The sequence below is a fragment of the Maniola hyperantus genome, chromosome Z (assembly GCF_902806685.2).
Source record: "Maniola hyperantus chromosome Z, iAphHyp1.2, whole genome shotgun sequence".
Lineage (NCBI taxonomy): Eukaryota > Metazoa > Arthropoda > Insecta > Lepidoptera > Nymphalidae > Maniola > Maniola hyperantus.
The window spans coordinates 11,821,124-11,845,580 of record NC_048564.1 but is presented as its reverse complement, the minus strand read 5'-3'; the positions used below and the strand labels follow the sequence as shown (position 1 = coordinate 11,845,580).

Sequence of the window (24,457 nt, the reverse complement as noted above, 5' to 3'; positions counted from 1 at the left end):
CGGCCATCTTTTTTTCGGAATTTTAATTTTTTTTTCAAATTTTTGGCAATTGGATGAGGTTTCGAATGACATTTGGTCGAGCACCTCCCACCTATCTTCAATACCTCGAGCGTGCCCTTCACCCGTCTCCGAAATCCTCAATCATCAGCTCCCTCCATGTGTTGCCCCAAAGGAATCTTTGTCTTCTGTATGAAACCACAAGTGAAAAAAAAAGTTTCATACAAAATTTTACAGGAGGAAATTTTTTGAAAATCTCGGCCGCCATCTTGTTTTTCCAATTTTTTTCACTTTTTCTAAAAATCGTTTGCTAACATCTTCAATTGTTGCAAGTTGTAACAAAATCGGTTGGAAAACAAAAAAGTTACAAAAGTCAGGTCGGCCGCCATCTTGTTTTTCTGAAATGTCATAATTTTTCCCTACTCGAATCCCACTTCTGAACATATCTCCCATACATTATTATATCATTTTCTGTCTCTTTCTAGGAGAACAATTATGTCAATGAGTGAGTGAGTGAGTGAGTGAGTGAGTGGTAATCGAGCTATATATAGTATAACTAGTATTTTGCTCGCTGCTCGAGCTGCTAAAGCAGCTCTCGAGGTCTATAATGGCCATTCTGAATGATAAAAAATTTTGTATGAAAAAAAAAAATCCGCCATTTTGAATTTTTTTTCTATCCATCGAGTAGACCTTCGGATCCTGATCATCTTTTGCCAAGAAACCATTCTTCCATCTTTCATACCCTCCGAGATGGACGCGGATGAAATTTGTATGGCGGCCATCTTTTTTTCACAATTCTAAATTTTTTTTCAAATTTTTGGCAATTGGATGAGGTTTCGAATGACATTTGGTCGAGCACCTCTCACCTATCTTCGATACCTCGAGCGTGCCCTTCACCCGTCTCCGAAATCCTCAATCATCAGCTCCCTCCATATGTTGCCCTAAAGGAATCTTTGTCTTCTATATGAAACCATAAGTGAAAAAAAAAAGTTTCATACAAAATTTCACAGGAGGAAATTTTTTGAAAATCTCGGCCGCCATCTTGTTTTGCCAATTTTTTTCACTTTTTCTAAAAACCGTTTACTAATATCTGCAAGACCTGCAAGTTGTAACAAAATCGGTTGGAAAACAAAAAAGTTACAAAAGTCAGGTCGGCCGCCATCTTGTTTTTCTGAAATGTCATAATTTTTCCCTAGTCGAATCCCACTTCTGAACATATCTCCCATACATTATTATATCATTTTCTGTCTCTTTCTAGGAGAACAATTATGTCAATGAGTCAGTCAGTGAGTGAGTGAGTGAGTGGTAATTGAGCTATATATAGTATAATATGAATTGTTCGAGTTTGTGGTAGGTACCTAATAAACTTTTTTATAATACATCATCAATTTTGCTTTAAATATGAATGAAACAAAAGTTGCCTAATTAAAAATTATGTATTTTTATCAAAGCAAATTATTGAAAAAAATCGTGGTGACCCCACGGGATTTTTAAATACAATCATGCGTACGTTTTTACGAAATTTGGTACTGCATCCTTGCATCTCCGGGCTAACTACTATGGATAGGCTACTTTTTGTCCTGGCTAATCAAAAGTTCCCACGGGATTTTGAAAACCTAAATCCACACGGGCGAAGCCGCGGGGATCAGCTAGTATTATTATAATGCGAAAGTGTGTATGTCTTTTCGTCTGTCTGTCTGTCTGTCTGTCTTTCTGTCTGTCTGTCTGCTGGCCTTTCACGGCTCATCCGTTCAACCGATTCTGACGAAGTTTGGTACATCTAGATAGCTTGCATACCGGGAAAGGACATAAGGCTACTTTTTACACAACGCACAAATAAAAGCAAACGAGCACGACTCTCATCTCTATACCAACTATCTGCTATTAGGTAGACCGTACCTATTCAAACACTAAACTCTCCCGATGCATAATTTTTTTCACCCAGTCCCTACTTTATTAAATACTAGAGGATGCCTGCGACTTTGTACGCGTGGATTTAGATTTTTAAATCCCGTGGGAACTCTTTGGTTTTCCGAGATAAAAGTAGTCTAAGTAGTAGTCTGTGTGTAATTTCATCCAAATCCGTTCAGCCGTTTTTGCGTGATTGAGTAACACACATCCAAACATTCAAACATCTAAACATCCAAACATCCACACTTTCATATTATAATATTACAAGCGACCTGCCCCGGCTTCGCATGGGTGCAATGTAGATACTAATGTGGTGTCATTGAGGTGTCATTGCCTCGGAAACTCTCAAATGAGAGGTTTTTTCCGACCTAATTCACATTATTTCAATTTCTCTAGGATCACTAATTTTTTGAGAATTAAACTATACCTAGCTATAAACCTTCCTCTTGAAACACTCTATCTATTAGTGAAAACCGCATTAAAATCCGTTACCTAGTTTAAAAGATCTACGCGTTCAACCATACATACATACATACATACCGACGCGGGAAGCGACTTTATAGTATAATTTTATGTAGAGATTAGGAAATAGCTAGATTACCCAGATAATACCTAATTTTTGCAGGCAAATTTTTTGATTTATTTGCAATGGCACCGATTCTTTTGTCTTTCTACTAAATTTAGAGTATCTGCATCCTTTTCTTTTTAACAATGCTAAAAAAGGAACGAAACATGACTTTCACATTTAAAGACTCTAAATTTTAGTGCACAATACAAATTTAAACAGTAGGTTCGCGACTGCGTGCTAAAATCACGGGTTTTACCATCTAAAAATTAAATTTAGAATTGTCAAACTGCGTCTGTCCTTTTCATATTACATTAGTAAGAAGACGATGCGAATACTCTAAAATTAGGTTGTGCTCAGAATCAGTGCCAATGTTTGACACGTTTACAATGTTACCCGTGACGAGTGACGACTATAGTAATTCATCTTTTTTTTGGTCGATGGTATTTTTTCCACTTTATATTTTATTGAATCGTCAAATCGTCCCTGTCAAGTGTCATTATAATATTATAGTCTTTGGTCTTTGCTTTGGTCATACTTACATAACATCGATGTTATACCTACATATTTTCATATTTTCGGTTTAGTTTGAAAGTCCGAAGCTTAAAAGTAAAACGTAGTGATTATATGTTGTAATACAGCTTTTTAAATGAATTAATTCTGAAATGTAAATGGACGCCATTTGACAATAATAATTAGTAAACCATTGTTATTCGATAAAAGTAAGTCCTGAGGAAAATCTGTACCAACAGTAATCAGTACACAAATTTAAACGATTTTGTAATAACAACTAGCTTATGCTCGCGACTTCGTCCGCGAGGTTGAATTTTCAAAAATATGCCTACGTTATAATATAGCTATCTTCATGGCAAATTTCAGCCAGATCCGTCTATAGTAGTTTGAGCTGTGCCTTGATAGATAAGTCAGTCACACTCACTCACCTTTTCCTTTTATATATTTAGATTAATTATCCTAATATATAATTAAATATAATAAGATAATTAATTTCTCCCACTTGTTCGGAAAACGTCAATCTGCCATTTTCGGTACCAAATTATTTAGTTACAACTTATGAAATGAAATGATTTATTTGTTTTAAAAGGTCTTTTTAAAAATTGTGCCAGGGACCCTGAAGTAATTTTGCAAAACCTGTATCTCAGGGTCCCCGCTTTCCCTCCTCCATCAATATATTACTTAAAATACATAAATTAGGTGTTTTTTTAGGTATAAACGCGTCATAACGGAAAAATGAGTGTGGTAATTGAAAGGGATAGTTCCACTTCAGACGACAGAGAAGCCAGTCTTGAAAAAAGTACAGGTAGGTTTCCTCTGGTTCATCAGCCTGTAAGCGCGGAGCCCACTTCTAGATAGGCCTCTTTGAGATCACACATTAAAAACAATTGTCAATTGTCAAACAAAAGAGAGTGTTTTTAAAGCAACAATATTTATGCTATTTCCACACTGTATAAAACAAAGTCGCTACCCGCCTTCTGTCCCTATTTATGCTTTTGTATGTATGTAAGTGCTGTGATAGCCTGGTGGTTAGGACGTCCACCTTCTAATCGGAGGTCGGGGGTTCGATCCCGAGCACGCACCTCTAACTTTTCGGAGTTATGTGCGTTTTAATTAATTAAATATCACTTGCTTTAACGGTGAAGAAAAACATCGTGAGGAAACCGGCATGCCTGAGAGTTCTCCATAATGTTCTCAAAGGTGTGCGAAGTCTACCAATCCGCACATGGCCAGCGTGGTAGATTATGGCCAAAAACCCTTCTCACTCTGAGAGGAGACCCACGCTCTGCAGTGAGCCGGTGATGGGTTGATCATGATGATGATGATGTATGTAAGGGTTCTATTTTAAACTACGCAACAGATTTTAATGCAGTTTTCATCAACAGATAGTGATTCAATAGGAAGATGTATAGTTTTTATCGTTGCGTACCTCAAAATGAAAAACGGAACCCTTATACTATCAAAGTATACTATACCAAGTGGGGTATCACATGAAAGGGCTTTACTTGTACATTCTAAAACAGTTTTAGAATTTTATTTTTAGCCATAATAGTTTTTGATTTATCGTGCAAAATATCGATAAAACACGATTGTAGGACGGGACCCTCAGTGCGCGAGTCTGACTCGTACTTGACCGGTTTTTTTTTTAATATTGTTTTGTGATAATTTGTTGAAATATGATTATAACTGTTCAAGATGTCGGAACAAATCAAGGTGACAGAGCTTTAATCGAAAATCCTGTCTTATTTTTTTTAATATAAATAACTACACTGAGACCACATTATTATCTACATTGCACTCGTGCAAAGCCAGGGCGGATCACTAGTAAAAAATAAAATTGAAATGTACCAATAGAGCGTTAATAATATCATCAATATTGGTTTTCTATTATTTTAGTATTTGTATATTTTGTAGAAGTGAGCACATCTATTGACGGAACAAAAACCCCAGAAGCTATGTTGTTTAAACATAGTAAGAAGAGGAAAAGCATTACATCAAGACAAATAAGAAAAAGAAGTTCACAAGACTTTCTTGATGATCCCTTGTGTGGTGATATTTATATGGACTTAAGTTGTGACGTTTCACAGATATCTTCGTCAAGTTCTCTACCTGAACTTATAATAGAGGTAGAAGGAAACAAAGGAAACGAAGAAGAAGAATTCTATGCAAGATTGGAAAAAACAATGATTAAGTTGTACAGAAAATACATATTGAATATAAATGATAATTTAGTCGCGAATGACCCCGACATTAAACTTTATAAGGAGTGTTCTTTATATATGTCTCACAATAAAGCCAAAAAGATTCGATTTACCAAAAAAGTGACCCCAAGATGGGTGCTTGCATAAGCAGGTTTCCCATACAGACAGATTAGTGCATATTGGTACGCTCAGTGCCTCTTTATGTGACAGCACAATATAGTAGCCGGCAAGAAAAATAATAAGTATGTGATTTTGATGCAGTTTCCATAAATAGATAGAGTGATTCAAGTAAGATAGTTTAATATTGTTTTGTGTTATTTTGCGTAAAAATCCAAGGTATATCTTACAAATCCAACAACCGACAATTTAAAAAAAAAAGTGTAGTTTGTTACCTATTTTGAATTAATTATTTGATTTGATTTGATTAGCTAATTTCATCGATGTATAATTGGTTGAAACATAGAGATTGAAATGTGACAATAATTGTTCAAGATCGGATAAAATCAAAATGACAGAGCTTTCAACGAAAATGCTGTGTTATTTTTCGAAATTTAACATTAATACTATACTGACACCTCATGTACCTTTCTACCTACCTACACTGAAAGAAATGTTTTGTATACAGTTACAAAAACTTTGGTTACTGTTTACACAAAAAAAGTGACTTGCAAACTATGTTTTACTAGCTACAAAACTGACTTTTGCTATTTGATTTGAGGTACTAGTTGCTAAAGTTATTTTGTTGAAGTTAATTGAACTGTTTTACTGTTTTTAAGCAACCAGTTAATGAACGCATAACACTCCATCTTCTTGTTAAGTACTTTTCGATTTTGTATCTTTTAAGCAACCTGCGCCCTACTGGTACCTTTACTGTGCGTTTGTTATTAACAAGTCGATATGTTGTTAATATGTAAAATGTTTTGTATCAATTTAACAAACTGTTTACCTACTGGTAGCCTAATGGTGTGCATTTGGTTACAAAACACTTTGTCAACGGATTACTATTTTTTATTGTTACTGATATGTGAACAGTGTGATTGTTATTAAGATATCTTGGTGTGTTAGTAGTTACCAAACTGTTTAGTAATACGTAACTAAATTAGTTGAGTAATGGTAGGGAACTGTTCAGTTATAAATAAGAAACCTAGTTGAGTAATGGTATTATGGTTAATGAAATCTAGCTTTTAGTATTTACATGGGTACTTATTTTTTTGCAGTAGATATCATTTGCAAGCTAAAATGTAAACCCATACCAATATTGTGTCTGTTTGTTCAAAAACCAACAAACCCATCGGTACATTTACATTTCAGCAACAAACTACATCTGTTACAAAAAAATAAGAATAAAGATAAGTTACTATTACAAGCTAGATTTCATGAACCGTACCATTACTCTACTAGGTTTGTTACTTATTAGTAAAAGTTATAACTAAACAGTTTGGTTAATTAATATTGGCTAAAGTTACTGATTTGAAATAAAATTATACATTACTTTCTACTTATTTATTTTTCGTCTCACATACATAGGTAGGTACGAGTATACTTAATCAAAATTGACAATCTCAATATCAAAATTAAAAATACAAACCTATAAAACTTACAGATGAAACATAAACATAGCTTTTACTATGAGACGATTTTCCAGAATTAAAAAGGGCTGTTTTATACGTTTTCCAATGAGCAGTGGCTTCTTGTATGAAATATCTATTTTTTATCCTGGAGGATGGTTTGACCCGCTTCAGTATTATTTTAACATAGCTTCGAAATAGCATTTTACCTTAATTATTAATCAGTTATTTGAGTTACAGTCATAAAAACAAGTCTACAAAAATTTAATAATATTATGATGTCATTTGTATACATTCAAAAATAACTCTATCATTAACAAAAATATTTTTAATCATCATAAATGAAATTACACAAGCTTTTTTAAGTAGGAAGGTATCTTCACTTGTAATTTGACAGCAATTATATAATATTATGCATTATTCATTAAATATGTTTTCATTAAATTGGCATTAAACAAATAAAAATTCAACCTTACTAAAGTACCTACCTACCTGCAAAACTTATTTATACATACACATTCTGTATCTGTTCTGTATCTGTTCTGTTTCTGGAGCTCCAAATCATCTGAAGTATGGTTTTGTTGTAGTTGCTTTTTCTATATTTTCATCCACATGACAGGACACTGAAAAAATTAAACAAAGAATTAATTTATTTAGAGAAGGACGACTACACCAGAGAGCTAAATCTACACTCGCACATGCTAAGAAGATTGTACTTACATCACTTTGCTGGTCTGACGGAAAAGCATCTGTTAGCATTATTTTAACTGTGGATAGTTGTTTTATCAGTTCCGCTGTGTCCAATCATAGGTACCAGTTCCTTTGTTGTCCTCGGCCAACATTAACAATGTTTCAAAGTCAATGCCATGTTCTAGAATATAATTGTAAACATAATTCAGAAATGGACCTACTTATGCGACATGGAATCAACCCACACGATGATAGTTTTGAGAAAAAGCCGTTTAAGTGAAAATTTTGTGTACGTTTGATATGTTTGTTATTTTGAATAAAGTTTATTCACAATATTGTAGGAAATAGTTTATACTATCTATACAAATATAATATTGATGAAAAATATTAACAGTTTTAATAATAATATAAAAAAGAAGTCATGGTTCCTTGTAGAAAATTACCTGTGTGTGGGTTGGTTCCTTGTTACATTGCCATAAATTTATAGTAAAAATTAAAAAAAACGCATATTATCTATTAATTATTGTTGAAATGAAATAAAAATCATGAATGAGTTGTCATTTGTGCCCGTGACTACGTCCGCGTGGACTGCACTAATCTCAAACTCCTATTTTAAATTTCAAAAACCTTTCTTAGCGGATGTCATAATAGCTGTCTACATGCCAAATTTCAGCTGATCCGTCCAGTGGTTTGAGTTGTGTGGTGATAGATCAGTCAGTCAGTCAGCTTTTCTTTTAATAATAATACAGACTTCTCACAAAGTTAGGCTAATACAGGTAGGATGGCTAAAATGCTTAGATTGCACGTATATTCTTCTGCTCCGTCGTAATATTCTTGGCAGAGTGGCTGTGGTCATCCCGAAAGTGACGTTTTCACGAAGTGATGTTTTACGCCTCAAGAGCATTCGCCACTTGTCGCCTTCTGGCTGATAGTCTGGTACATTCGTGCACGAGACCACCCACAGCGGACTTAATCTGGTCGGGCCATCGCTTAAGTGACCTTCCTCGCCCTCTGATACCTTCCACCTTGCCATGCACTACAAGACGCTCAATGGAGTCACTCTAATGCCGGGAGACATGTCCGAAGAACATGCAACTTTGCACTAGCGCCAAAAGACGTTGTTTAATGCCCAGTTCTTGGAGTATAGAGACGTCGTTGGTGCGAAATTCGTTCAAAGAGACTCTTCGCCTCCAGTACCACATCTCCAGAGCGTCAATCTTCTTCTCAATCAGTCGCAGAGTTCACATCTTCGCAGCGTATAAAAATTAGAAAAACAAATGTCCAAACAAGCCGGATCTTCGTAGCTTTTGTGATGTTTCTTTCTGTTTTTCCATATTTTCCTCAGCTTTTCCATTGCAGTTCTTACTATCGCCATAGTCGCTTCACTTCTTTTACACAACCATCATTGTTCGAGATTAAAGCACCAAGAAATGCAGGATAGGACAACCTCCCAGTTCAGAGTTTGAGTAACTTCGGGCGAGTTATTGTTGGTGCGGTCTACAACCATCGTCATAGATTTACTGCGGTTTATTTTTAATCTGAACTCTTAAGACTAACACACTTCATTTTGAGAAGTAGCTCTTCCATATGACGAGCACTGGTGCAAACAAGGTAGTATCATCGGTGTAGTGCGATATCTTATACTTGGTAAGTGCGTATCGCAAATTTCGTTTATAAATTCGCTACAACTACGTTAAACGCTTAAAGTCATCGTCTTTTTATAGTTGCATCTGCTGTTGGACACAGGCCTCTTCTATCTTAAACTTTTTGCATTCATTTGATGGTAGCCACTCTCTGAATGTCATCGCTCCACACACAGGGGGTGCTCCATACTCGTATAGGGCGTCCCGATATACGTTTTCCAAGATACGCTCGCCACTGGGGAGCTTACGATTTTAGCAGCTATCAACAGTCTTTGGTTGAGCAGTTTTCTGACAGGCCCACTGCTACTTCATTGTTCTAGCCTCAAGAGCCATATTATCTATTATATTATGTGCTTTAGTTCTATGGCGAATTACTTCTTTTCGAACTTTTCTCTTCAAATGCTTCGAGCGATTTGGAATTTGTGGACTAGCCTGGCTGTCAGTGTCCATGTTTCGGCACCGTAAGTCATAACCGATATGATGCACTGACTGACTTTTGGGGTATAGGTGACGAAAAGACCTAATAGACGTATATTTCTTAATGTTAGAATAACTCAAGGAATATCTGTGCTAAGTTTTACTCTAAGGTGGTAAGGGTCAAAGCTAAATAAAAAAAATTAAGTGGCGGCAGCTAGAAATCATAGTTTGTCTCCTGATATTTATTCTCTCTTCATTGTTGGAAATAGTAAATTAATTTACAAATCACACAACGAGCTGATCTAACCTGCTTTAAAGCACAGTGTTGCCTTTGTAATATTACCTTCTTATCTACCATTAAATTAGATTAAGTTGCCATATTCATACCAAAACAAAATTACCACTCAAAATGTAGTTATTTTGGGAAAAATTGAATTGAATTTAGAAAAACTAGCGAATCACAATAATGTAACTAGGTATCACTGACTTTAATAAATAATTTTTTTCAAGAAATTTATTAAACAACACAGATTCAAAGGACATGTTTTCTTAGATGTTGAAAATATTGATTTATATCAACAAGGGACCAAGTAATGTGAGTCTTTGTAAAAATATAGAACTATAACATATTTTTATTGCAAACAAGAACCAACCCGCATGGTTCTGCAAAATTGATTTATAAAAAGGGACCATGTGGTATGGGTCTTTATGAAAAAAACAAAAATTCAATGATTTCTTAGATTGTCAGGTTACCATGGGACATGGATCTTGTTAGTTTATTGTACAACTGTTAAAATGTGGACTGATAACTTTGTCATAGAAATGTTTTACTATGTTAGAATTGTCAGATCATTTTGATTTTTACAGGGTTGATAGAAGGTGCATTTTAAAAGCTTTCTGTATACTTATCTCAATTTTGGCATGTGTGTGGATTGGTTCCATGTTGCATAAGTAGGTCAGCATTTAATCATTATTTAATAATGATTAAATGCTGATACACACTAAGTACCTACATAAAAAACACGCAACACTGTACATATCAAACCATTTAAAACGGGCGGGACAAATATAATATCACTTGTATTAAAAATGCGAAAGTATGGATATTTGTTAGTTCCACATTCCACTATCACGCCTAGGTACACTAAAATTTCGATGAAATTTGGCACACAGACGGTTTATAAACCGTCCTTTATTATACCCTACTATGATTTATGCACCTACTTTGAAGGTCTAGATGTAGATATTCCAACAATCAGGATCAGGGTGTCGATAAAGGGGCAGCCCACGACGACGGGACTATTTTAAGTTAAATTTTTGTATGGGCAGAAAAAAGCATGATGCAACCACCATACAACTACCTATTACCTACTTTGAATATACTTACTACCAGCGTACATACCTTTAAATTTCGGAATGTACATCTCGAGGCCCCACGACTTTAAATAATCTTCTATGATAATATCATAGAAGATTGATATTGTCAGGCTCAGCCAGCTTTGTGCCTTCGTCAGACACTGCCGCCTCCGCGAAGTCACTCATGTTCTTAAATATTCGGCCAGGCGCTGTACGGTACAACTTTTTTACGAAAACCATTAGGCACCTGTTGTAGAAACCGTACTGCACTGTAGAAACAATAGTGTAAACACTAATTACGAGGCACTCCTTTTGCTGACTCCAAATAAACACACTCACTGATCACTGAATAAAATTGAAACAGGACAACGTACAGGCTAAAATATTAAAGAAAGTTTGATTGATATTTTTGAAATTGTTAGATTATTTGTAATTAAAGTTTGACTATATTAATACAGCATTTATTACGGTTGTTATCAGTAAAATAAATAGGGTATCACCTGTAAAACCTTTGTAGATAATAAATAAAGTAACATGTTATTATCAAATTTATTAAGCTTTTTAATGTCTACAAAAGTTTGGTAATTCACTAAATGTACACGTTTTGTAAAATATGATCAAATATTAAATAAATAATAAGCAAATAGTTATGTTATGTATTAGACATCGGTTTTGTTGCTATAGAAAAACAAATTGGTTTACGTTGTTTCAGTTACTAGTAACCAAACGTTTTGTAACTTATTAACCTACTACATTAACCCAACTGCCTTTGAGAACACACACTAAACTAGTTATGTAATAAATAGTCAAAGTTTATTTATTAACGACTAAAGTTTGTTTAAAATTTAAGCAACAAAACTAGTTTGGTTGATTCTTTTTTTCAGTGTACATTTCAATTTTGCACCCGTGCGAAGCCGAGACCGGTTGTTAGTATTTACAATTATTTTGGCTATAAAGTACTTTTGGCCTTTTGCCAGCACCTTACAAAACTTCACTATACCCATTAGGTAGGTAGGTTAGGTACTATGAAAATAAACATCTATGAATACATTTCCACCGTTTACATATTCAGTCGGTTTTATGCTCGTACGCCGCATACCCTTATCGTTTGTAGGTAATTTTCGAATTATTTTTTCAAAACTGGCTCACCAATTTTGGATTTCTTACCACCCACCCACTGGTATGTAAATACATTTTATCTCACTCTTTTCGTTACCCTGCTTAATATTTCTTTTCACGCAATATCGTTCGTGAGATTATTTATTTAGTTTAAAATCTATTTTATTATTTAGTAGCTTATTCTTTCAATCTATTACGGTCTATACCAGTTGTCCCCCGTTGTCGTTGCATGTGGAGTCTACCTATTCCATATACAAATACCCAATAGGTATGAAAGTACTTATTATACTTACCTATACCAATTACAATTCACAATCTTAAAATGTTCTAAATGACACTGGAACCCGCATTGAATTTTTCTGAGTTTTTTTACTGAAATCGAACTTGTTACCTACTAGGTTAGTAATGGAGAGAAAACGAAAACGTATTTTAAGTCAAATGTTTTTTTATGGTTATGAGTCTACTTTTTACTAAGCTAATTATTCCGATATCAATTGATTTGCAATACCCGTTGAGGAGTTCCATCCTCTATCACCGAAACCATTCAATACGTCATCTTCATCAAACTTATTTTATTTATTTTATTTTTATTTTTCATGTACCAAAATTGTAGTTACAAAGTAATAATAAATTAAGTTACATTGGAAATTATTTCTAGAATGAAATTTAATAAAGTTTTACTTGATTAACAATTTTAATAAGCTACATCAATCAATCATACTGTTTGCGTCTATTGCTGGACATAGGCCTTCCCTTCCTTATCCACCCACTTCCCGCTACCTTCTTGAGGTCGCCCCACACTGCGTTTGCTGGTACGTGGTCTCCATCCCATTCAAGCTTACCTACTTATAGAACCGACATGACAGAACCTTTGTCGTAAAGAAATAATAAGTGAGGAAATCGGTTAAAACTGGATGAGGTTAATAGTTATGGGGTAAAATCGATGCAAGTGTTAATCCCACAATCCCATTACTGTCTTTAATGTTAACCCGGAGTGTTAGCTATAGGTACCTACGTATGCCAAGTCACGGTTAAATTCGTTCACTAGTTTCAACGTGAAGCGTGCTCAGAAATACAAAAAAAAATGCTTTAGGGGTCTATTATGATAATGTTTCCTCCGATTAAAATTTTCAAAATACATGTACCTACTTATTAATTAATTTACCGAAATGTTACAATGTGTAGATATATTATAATATCTAGGGTTTAAATTTAATCTGGTACGGGCTACATCCTAAATTATAATTATTTATTTATGTAGGTATATACTTATTATTTAATTATTATGTGCTATTTATATTTATATTATTTAATTAGGCACCTAATAAGTAGGTAAGTACAAAAATAAAATAGGTAAATAAAAAATAATAAAACGAAACAGCAATCTGAACTTCCATATACGATCAGCTGTTTATAAGATACTTGCTGTAATAAACAGCTGATCGTGGAGGTTGGTGTCTTAAGAGGTTCCGAAACGGTCAAGCGGCTTGACGTCAAGCACGTAGATATTAATTGTTTTTCTTGATCAAGCTGCTTGATGCGCGCTTGATGTGCCCGCCGGAGGTCCGCAGTTCTATCTCGGATACGTACCTACCTACTTGCAATTTTCGTAAATATCTATGCTTTAACGCTGAAGGAACACATCGTGAGGAAACCTGCATGCCCGAGAGTTCTTCTTAATGTTTTCAAAGGTGTGTGAAGTCTGCCAATTCACACTTGGCCATCGTGGTGTAATATGGCCTAAATCGTTTTGATTCTGAGAGGATACCCGAGCTCAGTAGCGGGCCGGCGATGGGCAGAGATTAAGATGACGTACAATTGTACCTACTCCGTGAATGAACTGTTGGCGTCCTACGCCTTGCTCTAATTCAGCCAGTAATTGATAGAATAATCACAAGTCATAAGGAGCTTGTTGTTTTGACTTGAGAGTGCTAACAGTGTTATAGACGTTCTCGCCATCTTATATGATTAGATAAATAATAATGCTGCAGGTTTGCATACTCTCAAATAATTAATTATTGAAGGCTTGGAGTTGGTTACTGCTTTATAGGGGCGAAACATACCTCCAGTGGGGATGAAACGCCGCCCATCTCGGAAGAAGAACTGGAACAACAAAAGATTGAACATGAAAGACAAATGCAAAAGGTAAAAAATTGCCATTTAAAGCCAGGGGTATCTAGAAAAGCGGTGCCGCTACATAGCGGCTGCAATGGAGCGTCCAGAGCTGTCTCTCAAATTTTGTCTATTGGAACAAAGCGGCGGGTGGTAGGAGAATTTGGTACCTTCATGTCTATAGACAACTCGGATAAAATAATATCAGGACAGAGTGAGAGTTTCTCTATGTTTCTAAATGTGACTCTATATTTGAAGTTATTTAGCGCGTTGGGCGGTTTTGGGATAAAAAACTTCAAAGTCGCGTTACCGACACGCTAGAATAGTGCTCTCTAGGTAACCACGCCGTCTTGTTCCTATAGATAAGGTTTAAATGACAGCACTCGACATTAGATTCCTAGAAAATCCTTGCTTAAGGCTGCTTTTCCACCAGAGATGTGCTATGCTACGTTGCTATGGATATGTGTGATATCTACCAATCATTTTCATTGCTCCACATAGCTTAGCATTGATGGAAACTGGATGGAGCTACACTACGGATGGAAGATACGGATGCGCGAGTGCCGTAGCCCCGTGCTCTCCCTACCGTAGGTAGATGTATCTCTTATCTCGAGTTGCGCATCTACCTCGCACAGCTACCTCGCGACGGCGGTGCCTCCTCATATTACATCGACTAGCACCGGTCCGCTATCGCTTAGCAATAGTGGAAACGGTCACAATAGTTTCGTAGCTTAGCCTTGACCTCCTCACAGTATAACAAATCTCTGGTGGAAAAGTCTTCATCTCAAATCAGTCTTACACCGTAGTATAACTACAGTATGACGTAAACAACAACCTTGATAATAACTGAAAACGTTAATCCGTTGCGGCGTCATTGAAGGACAAACAAACAAACTTTCGCATTTATAATATGAGTAGTGATCTAATTTGTCAGCAAGTACTGATAAAAAGTATTTTTGTTATATTTACAGCAATTATTTTTATATTCTTTTCATCATCATCATCATCTACCGATAGACGTCCACTGCTGAAAATAGGCCTCTTGTAGGGACTTCCACACGCCACGGTCTTGCGCCGCCTGAATCCAGCGGCTCCCTGCGACTCGTCTGATGTCGTCCGTCCACCTAGTAGGGGGTCTTCCAACACTGCGTCTTCCGGTGCGAGATCGGCATTCCAGCACCTTGGGACCCCAACGTCTATCGGTTTTACGATTTTTTTATATATTACGAGATATTCTTTTCACCGGGTATAAATTAATTGGCTTCATGGTTAATTCTCATTTGCTAGGAAAAAGAATGCCAAGCAAGAGAAGCAGAAGAAGTTAGGAAGTTGGACATAAAACTTCTTCACCAGCGTGCGATAGAAGCAGAGGAGGAACACAAACGAGAGGTAAACATTCTGCTAATTTCTAATTTTAATTATCTTAAGTACTTAGCGAGAAACCATGAGCGCTGCCCGCTGGCATCTCAAGGCCAAGGGCCCATTAGCAATAAAACTTGCAGAAGTTATTTCTATACTCTATCCACGGAGAAAAGTTGATACAGGGCTTTTTCAGGGCGTAGATAACCCCATATAAATGATAAAGACAAAAAACTCGTGGGCGGTAACCTTTTTGAGTGCCGAATTAATCACAAACATAGGGTAATAGTCCGGCCAAGCTTACAAAAATTCACACTTGGCTGAAAATTGGTAGAATTTTTCAAAACACTGTTATAAATAAAATGTGAAAAGTCCTCATCGATCCGACACCTGGAAAAAAAATTACTCGGGTCAAAGGTCACAAAAACGGGTTTTTTCACGATTTTCAGCAAAACTAGCTTATGCTCGCGACTTCGTCCACGTGGACTACACAAATTTTAAACCCCTATTTCACCCCCTTAGGGATTGAATTTCCAAAAATCCTTTCTTAGCGGATGCCTACGTCATAATAGCTATCTGCATGCCAGATTTCAGCCCGTTCCGTCCTGTAGTTTGACCTGTACATTTATAGATCAGTCAGTAAGTCAGTCACCTTTTCCTTTTATATATTTAGATTAGCCCAGACAAAAATTGTAGATCAAATCTATAAAGAATGTCTAAATTGTTTTTTTACCTAAGAGCCACCGTTTTTGAGATAATATAACGATTCAAAAAGTTGAAAGAGTTGTAATTTTTAAGGCCCTAGTGCCTTTTGGTATGGAAACCATGGGGTGTGGAAACCCCAAAAGGCACAAATATGAAATTATTTGCTATATTTTCATATTTGCCCCTCTTGTCGTATTATTATTAATATGTATTTAAAAGGTAGAATACCTAGATGAGTATGGTTCAGCAGTCAGCGACCAGGTTTGCTTCGTTATTAGAAACATTTGTTATCCGGGTAGGTAGCAGGCAGGATTCGCAACCCTGAAGTCTCTTCAACTTTACTCTTCGTTTGGTTCTTGTGATACTCGTGTCCTGAAACATATTGACAAACTTAAGTAAGTAACCGTTTCTTGGAAAGCAACCCCTTTAGGGGTTGAATTTTCAAAAATCTTTTCTTGGCGGATGCCTACGTCATGATAGCTATCTGCATGCCAAATTTCAGCCCGATCCGTCCAGTAGTTTGAGCTGTGCGTTGATAGATCAGTCAGTCAGTCAGTCACCTTTTCTTTTTATATATTTATAGATTGCAGCAGTGGAAGAACTTCGCGGCCTGAATACTTCGTGGTCACATCACAGACTGTGCGACTTGCAAAGGCAAGCTGGTAATAGGTGGCGATACAGTCGCCCTTCGATACCAGATACGAAGCACTACAGAGTGAGTAAAATTCACATTTCAAACCAATGAAAAAAAACCGATGAAGTGTGAGTCATACTCGCACACGATGGGTTCCGTACCAACGTACAAGATAATAAAACTTCTTGCAACACTGCAAGTTATTGACGAACAGCGCTATCTATAGTCCGCGACTGGTCAAGATCGAAATCGGGACCCCCGCACAACCGCAGGTCACCCGCGCTCGCCCGCACCAGGTTAGTGCGAGGGCTGTATATGTGTGCGGGAAGTTCCCTTCCCGATTGCCATCTCAACCTCTCGCGCACTATCTAATAATTTTTTTTTTCTTTTTTAAAAAGAATATTAGCCATGTTAAATGACAAATATTCCCCTTTCCTCTCCAATTAAGCGTCAGGCTTGTGCTAGGAGATACGACAATAGTGCAACTGGCGGGGTTTGAACCGTCGCGCGTCGGTCGACCTTTCGGTTTTCAGTCCACTCCTATACCGGTTGAGCTATTGAGGCTCGATATGAACACGATGTAACTACATATTCACGGTTTTCGGATTCTTTCCTTTACACGTGCTATAAAAACCTACCTACCTACCTCCCAAATTTAATGATTTTAGGTCAACGGGAATTACCCTATAGATTTTAATTCCCTTTTCTTGATAGACATCACAGACAGACAACAAAGTGATCTTTTATGAGTTCCTTTTTCCTTTTGTGATACGGAACCCTAAAAAATGGCAGGGAACTTTGATCCTGCAACATGCCTATTTTCTGGTGATAGATAATGATATATTAATAAAGGCAATCAACTGATAGACTTGACTGCTGCATTATAAAACAGTCCTATCACCATTCACCTGTCGATTTTCTATTGATGTGCAGCTAATTATAAATTTTCAATTTAGTAATCAATGGTAAGACTTGACTGCTATGTAATCGAGACAACCAGCGACTTTTTATCAAACGTCAAAACTTGCTTGCTTACTTATTAAAGGAGCTTGTATGAAATGCACAGATGTGACGTCATAAATGTTTGACGTATTTTACCTATTTTAGCGTTTAAACTATCGTGATTCGTGAGTGATTTCCATTAAGGGTACTCAGGACGATGCTTTCTTCATACAAACGTGGGAGGGTAATTACTACATTACTTGATACTGTACGCTCAAAACTAAGTATTATATTGATTAATCTCGTCATTATCTAGGTTTATTGATATATACAACATTGAAAAAAATATTGATCTTAAAGTTACGAGGGTAAAAGTTTCCTATTTTAACACTAAATTTATGACAACTTTGGGCGTAAATAAATAAGATTAGGGGTATGAAAATTCTAAAGAAATTTAACATTGGACATAGTTTATTTATTCATTAGTTGAAATAATTATACTTTGCAAACATAAACTTAGTAGTTTTTTCTCAAAAATATTTTTCCTAAACCCTTGATTTCGGTGAAAATCATCGTGCCTCTCACCTTTCTCATACAATGTCAAGTGAAAAGCAAACAGGTTCGGTCGGGCGTACTGCGTCACCTTAAGTATACATATCTCACACCCGGCTATACTCACGTGTTTCTGGATAGGTTCGATACTAGTCGTCGTTAGTAGGAGACTAAACACGCGAGTAAAGCCGGGTGTGAGATATGTATAGGTACGACCTTTAACAAAAACCATAAAATATTTTGTTAACGTACATAAATCTTAAAGTTAGGTAGGTACCTATATAGAATTCATGAAATATGACCTTAGGACAAAACAATCAGTATGCTTAATAAGACATAGGAAGTGTACTATGTCGTGGCTTACTTAAATTCTGAGCTAGGTTTCCTATAACCAACTGTCCTGGTTCTTAGGTCCTTCATCATCATCAACCGATAGACGTCCACTGCTGGACATAGGTCTCTTGTAGGGACTTCCACACGCTACGATCTTGCGCCGCCTGATGTCGTCCGTCCACCTAGTGGCGGGTCTTCCAATCTTCCATCTTCTGGTGCAAGGTCGCCATTCCAGCACCTTGAGACCCCAACGTCTATCGGTTTTAGGAACTATGTGCCCTGCCCATTGGCCTTAGGTCCTTGTACTTACTTAATTGAGTTGAAGAAACAGCACATCGGGATATTTCCACTTCAAATGAGTCTTTAAATTCGCGGTTAAAGTTTGAAGCTTTAAGTCCACCACACTTGTAACACTAAGCTTTTTTCAATGTCTATTTTGAAAAAAAATCCACAGAACACTCGAATTGCATCGAGATGTGACGATAAAGTTATTTATTTACAAGATCTATACTATTTACACTTATTATTATTATATACGAGTAACTTAGTAGCAAGTTGTAATAAAAATATTTGAAAAATGTCAAATTAAGGCAAATAATAGGTACACATTCGTTAACGAACAAAGTGATAAGCTTTGCGGCGGGTGCGCAATGAAATGAAATGGAAAAACAATAACAAAACAATGTGTGTTCCTTCCTGAGCTGTCCAACAGTGACAGTACAGTAGAGAAATGAGCTAGTTTATTTATTAGAAACTAGATGATGCCCGCGACTTCGTCCGCGTGGATTTAGGTTTTTCAAAAATCCGTGGGAACTCTTTAACTTTCCGTAATAAAAAGTTGCTTGTGTAAATTTCCGGGATGCAAGCTACCTCTGTACCAAATTTCATATAAATCGGTTAAACGGATGGGCCTTTGTGAATCCCGTGGGAACTCCTTGATTTTCTGGTATAAAAAATAGCCTATGTCCTTCCCTGGGATTTAAGCTAATACTGTACCAAATTTCATCAAAATCGGTTAAACTGGTGGGCTGTAAAAAGCTAGCAGACAGACAGACAGACAGACACACTTTCGCATTTATAATAGTAGTATGGATCGTATAAAGTCAAAGTGAACCTTATTATGTCTTCATAATAAAGGCAAGTTAGGTGCCTACTGACTATTTGATATGATAGGGCTGACTAGTGGAAAAATGAGACAGTCTTGGAGCACAGTTTCATATTCCGTTTAATGGCGTTTTTGTTACGATAAAGTATACCTAACTATTGCATATTTTTTGATTTCTTTTAAAAAACTGGGTAGTTTCATCTAGCTGGCTGGTACTCTGCAAGTCCGGATTTTATTGTTCTTATATTTCTCTTTAATGATAGACCGCCCGGAGCCTGCTAGGCAAAAATGGGCGAGCTGCTTCCCCGCAGCTCGCCCATTTTCGCCTATCCAGTACCCAAAGAGTATATAAACACTACGTTCTACCAGTACCGTTGCCAGTACCAGTGCCAGTACCGTTGCCAACGCAAACACGTTGCATGACGATATTAAGCCAGGTTCGCAGATATTTCCGATGGGCTGTAATATGCATTTTTTTTCGGTCACAATATACCGTAATAATAATAATAATATAATAGTATGGATGGAATTCAGTAGTGATTATAATTACCTACCTACTGGTAGGCTATAATAGGTAGGTATAGATATCAGTCGCTTCTTATTTCTAGTCACGTAGTCGCGCAGAAGGTAGCTATTCACATTTCACATCATATTATTATAAGCAAAAAGCATATTATTAAGCACTTTATTCACGATGTTTTCCTTCACCGTTAAAGCAAGTGATATTTAATTACTTAAAACACACATAACTCCGAAAATTTAGAGGTGCGTGCCCGGGATCAAACCCTCGGCCTCGAATTAGGATGTACGTCTTAACCACTAGGCTATCACAGCTTAAGGATGACTCACGCTAGACCGTGTGGGGTGCGAGCCGAGCGTCGGCTGTACCATGGCCAACTAAATTGACCGATTTACAGTTGGTTCAAACCTTTAAACATTTAAATGTATGTATTTTGTAATAACATACTCACGGCATACCGAGTGGCCAAGCAACGGACAACGCTTGGTCTTTGTCATGTAATTAAGGCACGGGACCGGCTCGGTGAACCTGCTATGGCCGACTTTCGGCTCGGACCCGACACGATCTAGCGTGAGTCATCCTTAATTCGTATATAATAAATCCGTATAATTAAACGCATATAATAAATGATATTCTCGGCAGTACAGAACGTTTTGAAGAAAGCCTGCAGCGCACAGTTAACGAAACCACAATCGAGCCAGAGCATCAATGACAATGAAGGAATTTTCATCAATCTCTCCCGTTTGGGCTCCTGCAGAGGCGAGTATAGATATACAAGTAATCTCCCTGCGTCGTGTTCTTCCTAACTACCTCTAAAGTGATACTCGCATTGTCAGCTTCTCAAAGAAGTGATTCTATAAAGCTTATATAAGGTATTATTTTAGGATTATTTTCTTCTCCGTCTGTCTGTATGTCAAGGCCATTTTAGTACAAAAGCTCGTGCTCATAATGCTGTTAAAATCCTGGTTTAATAGAAAGATGGCTGTTCAAAGCATATTTTTCAAGCAAGCAAAGTCTCACTCACTGGTAGATCATCAAAACCTACTTGGATAGGATAGGATACTTTCCGGTGATTTAATAATTAGTCTTCAGATTAATCCAATTCTATTAACAAAAAAAAGGAACAAACACGTTTGCGGTGGTAAACACTTTTTCTAATTAAATTTTAACTAGCTTATGCTCGCGACTTCGTCCGCGTAGATTACACAAAGAAGAAGGGTCATCTGTGACCCAGACCCGACAGAAACGTGTAACATACGTTTACGAATTTTATAGATAAACAGGCATTTTGTATTTTTTTTGTGTAACGCCCGAACAAAAACATAAGGCAATATTTTGGTGTTAGCCATTGATTTCGAATATAAAAAATATATAATTTAACTATATAAAAGTAACAAAAAAAATGAAATATGTCTCGTTTCTGTCGGATCTGGTTCTCTTTCTATGGGGCGTGACCCTTCTCCTTTCAAACCCCTATTTCACCCCCTTAGGGGTTGAATTTTCAAAAATTCTTTCTTAGCGGATGCTTACGTCATAATAGCTATCTGCATGTCAAATTTCAGCCCGATCCGTCCAGTAGTTTGGGCTGTGCGTTGATAGATCAGTCAGTCAGTCAGTCACCTTTTCCTTTTATATATATTTAGATTGGTGAAAACAAAGGAGTTTTCAGATTAAGACCATCAATCCTCCTCAATAGCTCAACCGGTAAAGGAGTGGACTGAAAACCGAAAGGTTGACGGCTCAAACCCCGCCCGTTGCACTATTGTCGTACCTACTCCTAGCACAAGCCTGACGCTTAGTTGGAGAGGAAAGGGGAATATTAGTCATTTAACATGGCTAATATTCTTTAAAAAAAACTATTTTTTAGCAAAGCTTAATGACTAATGGATCCGACAGATAAAATAAATTCTTTATATTCTAGATGAATCAATAGACAGCGATGGCTGCTGCGAAACCCCATGTTGCGTCAATGAAGAAGAAACAAGGGCTTGGAGAGCATCAGCCAACGATGTCTGTCCCTCCGTCCCAGGAGACCTCGTCAAAGTGCCATCATGTCCAGGGTAAGCTTTAAGGTATGATTCCGAACCACGCTGCACGCAGCAGCGCTGCCGCAACAGTGCTGTCACCAGCTGTCACAGTCCTGTCGCTACATTGCTGCCGCGACATTGCTGCCTAGCTCGGAATGTAATGTCATATAAGCTTATAGAGATTGTATGGGGACGAGTAGCGCCGTGACAGGACTGTGACAGCAGCTGGTGACAGCACTGTTGCGGCAGCGCTGCTGCGTGCAGCGTGGTTCGGAATCATACCTTTATTTTCCAAGAAATCCTGTTAGAGAAAATTCCTACTTACATCCTACTAGAAAGTACTTTCAATATGGGTAGGTACTTTTCTTGTTGTTGAGGGTAGAGTGGCCTAATTAGAGCTTGGGACCGGTTTTGATAAAGTTAATATCGCAATTTACTAAAGGAATAAAATATTAATTTATAAAAGGAAAAGCTGACTAACTGATTGACTGATCTATCAACGCACAACTCAAACTATTGGACGGATCGGGCTGAAATTGGCATGCTATTATGAAATGGACATCCGCTAAGAAAGGATTTTTGAAAATTCAACCCATTTGGGGTTTTATTTTATCTTATTTATTGAACTTATAAGAAAGTACAAGTCATTATCTCTGCTACATTCAGTGCCAAAAAAACCATAGTGGGTTTTACTGGGCACTGAGCTAACTTTTTTTTTAAATTGCGAGCAATCGAGCAGGCTGGTCACCTGATGTTAAGTGATTGATCGCCCATGAAAATTTCAGTACCAGAGGATAACCACCAATGCGTTGCCAGCCTTTCGCTTAATGTGTTTTTAATAAAACTATAAAAACTAGTAATACAAAATATAATATATATTATTTATTTGTTATTTTATTATAATACAACCGACAGTTACACCATCTACCTGTACAGTTATATTTTTGTCTGTGAATATTCACGAGTATTAACACGGTACGTCGGAACGCAATTAATTGCACTTTACACTCACACAGAGCCCGAGGCCAGCCTTTGAGCGGACTGAATTTTGGAGCGTGAACTTACATTCCAATACCACGCTTTGATTTTCAAATGGAAACATGTGCAGAAATATGCGCAACGTGTATTATACATAGATACTCGTATACGTATAGAATGCGACATGTTGAAATCTAAATCCTGCCATCATTTCTATTTGCATTGGGCTTTGAAATCAGTATGTAACTTGCCAGCGGGATAGGAGTAGAAAAGGCGGGTAGAGAAGCGCGAGGGGTGATATAGTAAAAGACTTAGAAAGATTAGCGACCCTAAAACAAGAAGCCAGGTGCTTCTAGTTTTAGGGTTCCGTATCCAAGGGTTGGCAATGAGACCCTATTACTAAGCCTCCACTGTCCATCCATTTGTCTGTCCGTCCGTCTGTGTGTCTGTCTGTCTGTCTGTCTGTCAGCAGGCTGTATAGCATGAACTGCGATAGGTAGAGAATTGAAATTTACATTTACATTTTACAGATTACTAGCTTATGCTCGTGACTTCGTCCGTGCGGACTACATAAATTTCATACCCCCATTTAACCCATTTGGGGATGAAATTTTGAAAAATCCTTTCTTAGTGGATACCTACTCTTTACAAAGATCACACCCTCCAAATTACATATATTTAGGACCAGCGGTTTAGGCTGTGCGTTAGCGTTCTGAATACATAATTTGAAAATAAATACTTACCTACTGGCCGCATGGTTTAATTTTAACTAAACTGAAACCTATCGACCACAATAAATCACCGTATTGTGTATTGAGATGATTAAATATTCATATGAATAAAAAAGACCTCGTGTTGCATTTTAAATAATTAAAGTAACGCTGCAAGGCCTGCGGCGAGGTAGGAGGAAATAATAATAGGGAGGGTATGTGCATTAGACATAATATGTCCGCTATAGTATAACGTAACTGAAAACAGTTGCCGTGCCTATAGCGTAACGTATCGGTATTGTCGTAGCTAGCTACGGTTATCAGTTATCTATGATGAACCACCTGACGATGATGCAACGCTACCAACTCGCAACTGAGAATGCGTTATTTGGTTTTTTGGTAACTTAAAACGCAAAATAATTATGCCTTCTCTTTCTTTCCCACACTCAAAGCTAATAAAGAGCGAATTTTGGCTATCGGCAACTAAGAATATTATTTCA

The 24,457-nt window shown here is 36.9% G+C and overlaps 2 protein-coding genes and 1 long non-coding RNA gene across 7 annotated transcripts in view; 2 read left to right on the top strand and 1 right to left on the bottom strand.

Moving 5' to 3' along the window:
- The window catches only part of msl-1 (male-specific lethal 1), a 50,287-nt gene that overhangs the window by 20,705 nt on the left and 5,125 nt on the right, over window positions 1-24,457 (bottom strand). The window contains exons 2-3 of the mRNA XM_069508653.1: window positions 16,385-16,528; window positions 14,044-14,083 (exon numbers count right to left, since the gene is read on the bottom strand). Of these exons, the coding sequence (XP_069364754.1) occupies window positions 14,044-14,083; window positions 16,385-16,440 (96 nt within the window). The 5' untranslated portion in view covers window positions 16,441-16,528. The remainder of the gene's footprint in view (window positions 1-14,043; window positions 14,084-16,384; window positions 16,529-24,457) is intronic.
- Window positions 3,061-7,623, top strand: LOC138404499 (uncharacterized). Its single transcript, XR_011238421.1, has 3 exons — window positions 3,061-3,195; window positions 3,698-3,791; window positions 4,901-7,623. It is a non-coding gene; the product is annotated as an uncharacterized lncRNA (long non-coding RNA).
- Window positions 11,888-24,457, top strand: part of Hk (potassium voltage-gated channel subfamily A regulatory beta subunit hyperkinetic) — a 38,894-nt gene continuing 26,324 nt past the window's right edge. For 4 of the 5 annotated variants that reach the window (XM_034983653.2, XM_034983652.2, XM_034983651.2 and 1 more), the window contains exons 1-6: window positions 11,888-12,041; window positions 14,031-14,125; window positions 15,380-15,481; window positions 16,740-16,871; window positions 20,890-21,001; window positions 22,164-22,302. In XM_034983653.2, the coding sequence (XP_034839544.2) occupies window positions 11,903-12,041; window positions 14,031-14,125; window positions 15,380-15,481; window positions 16,740-16,871; window positions 20,890-21,001; window positions 22,164-22,302 (719 nt within the window). In that variant the 5' untranslated portion in view covers window positions 11,888-11,902. Of the gene's footprint in view, window positions 12,042-14,030; window positions 14,126-15,379; window positions 15,482-16,739; window positions 16,872-20,889; window positions 21,002-22,163; window positions 22,303-24,457 lie in introns of those variants that run through there. The other variant, XM_069508660.1, reaches the window with a different exon arrangement.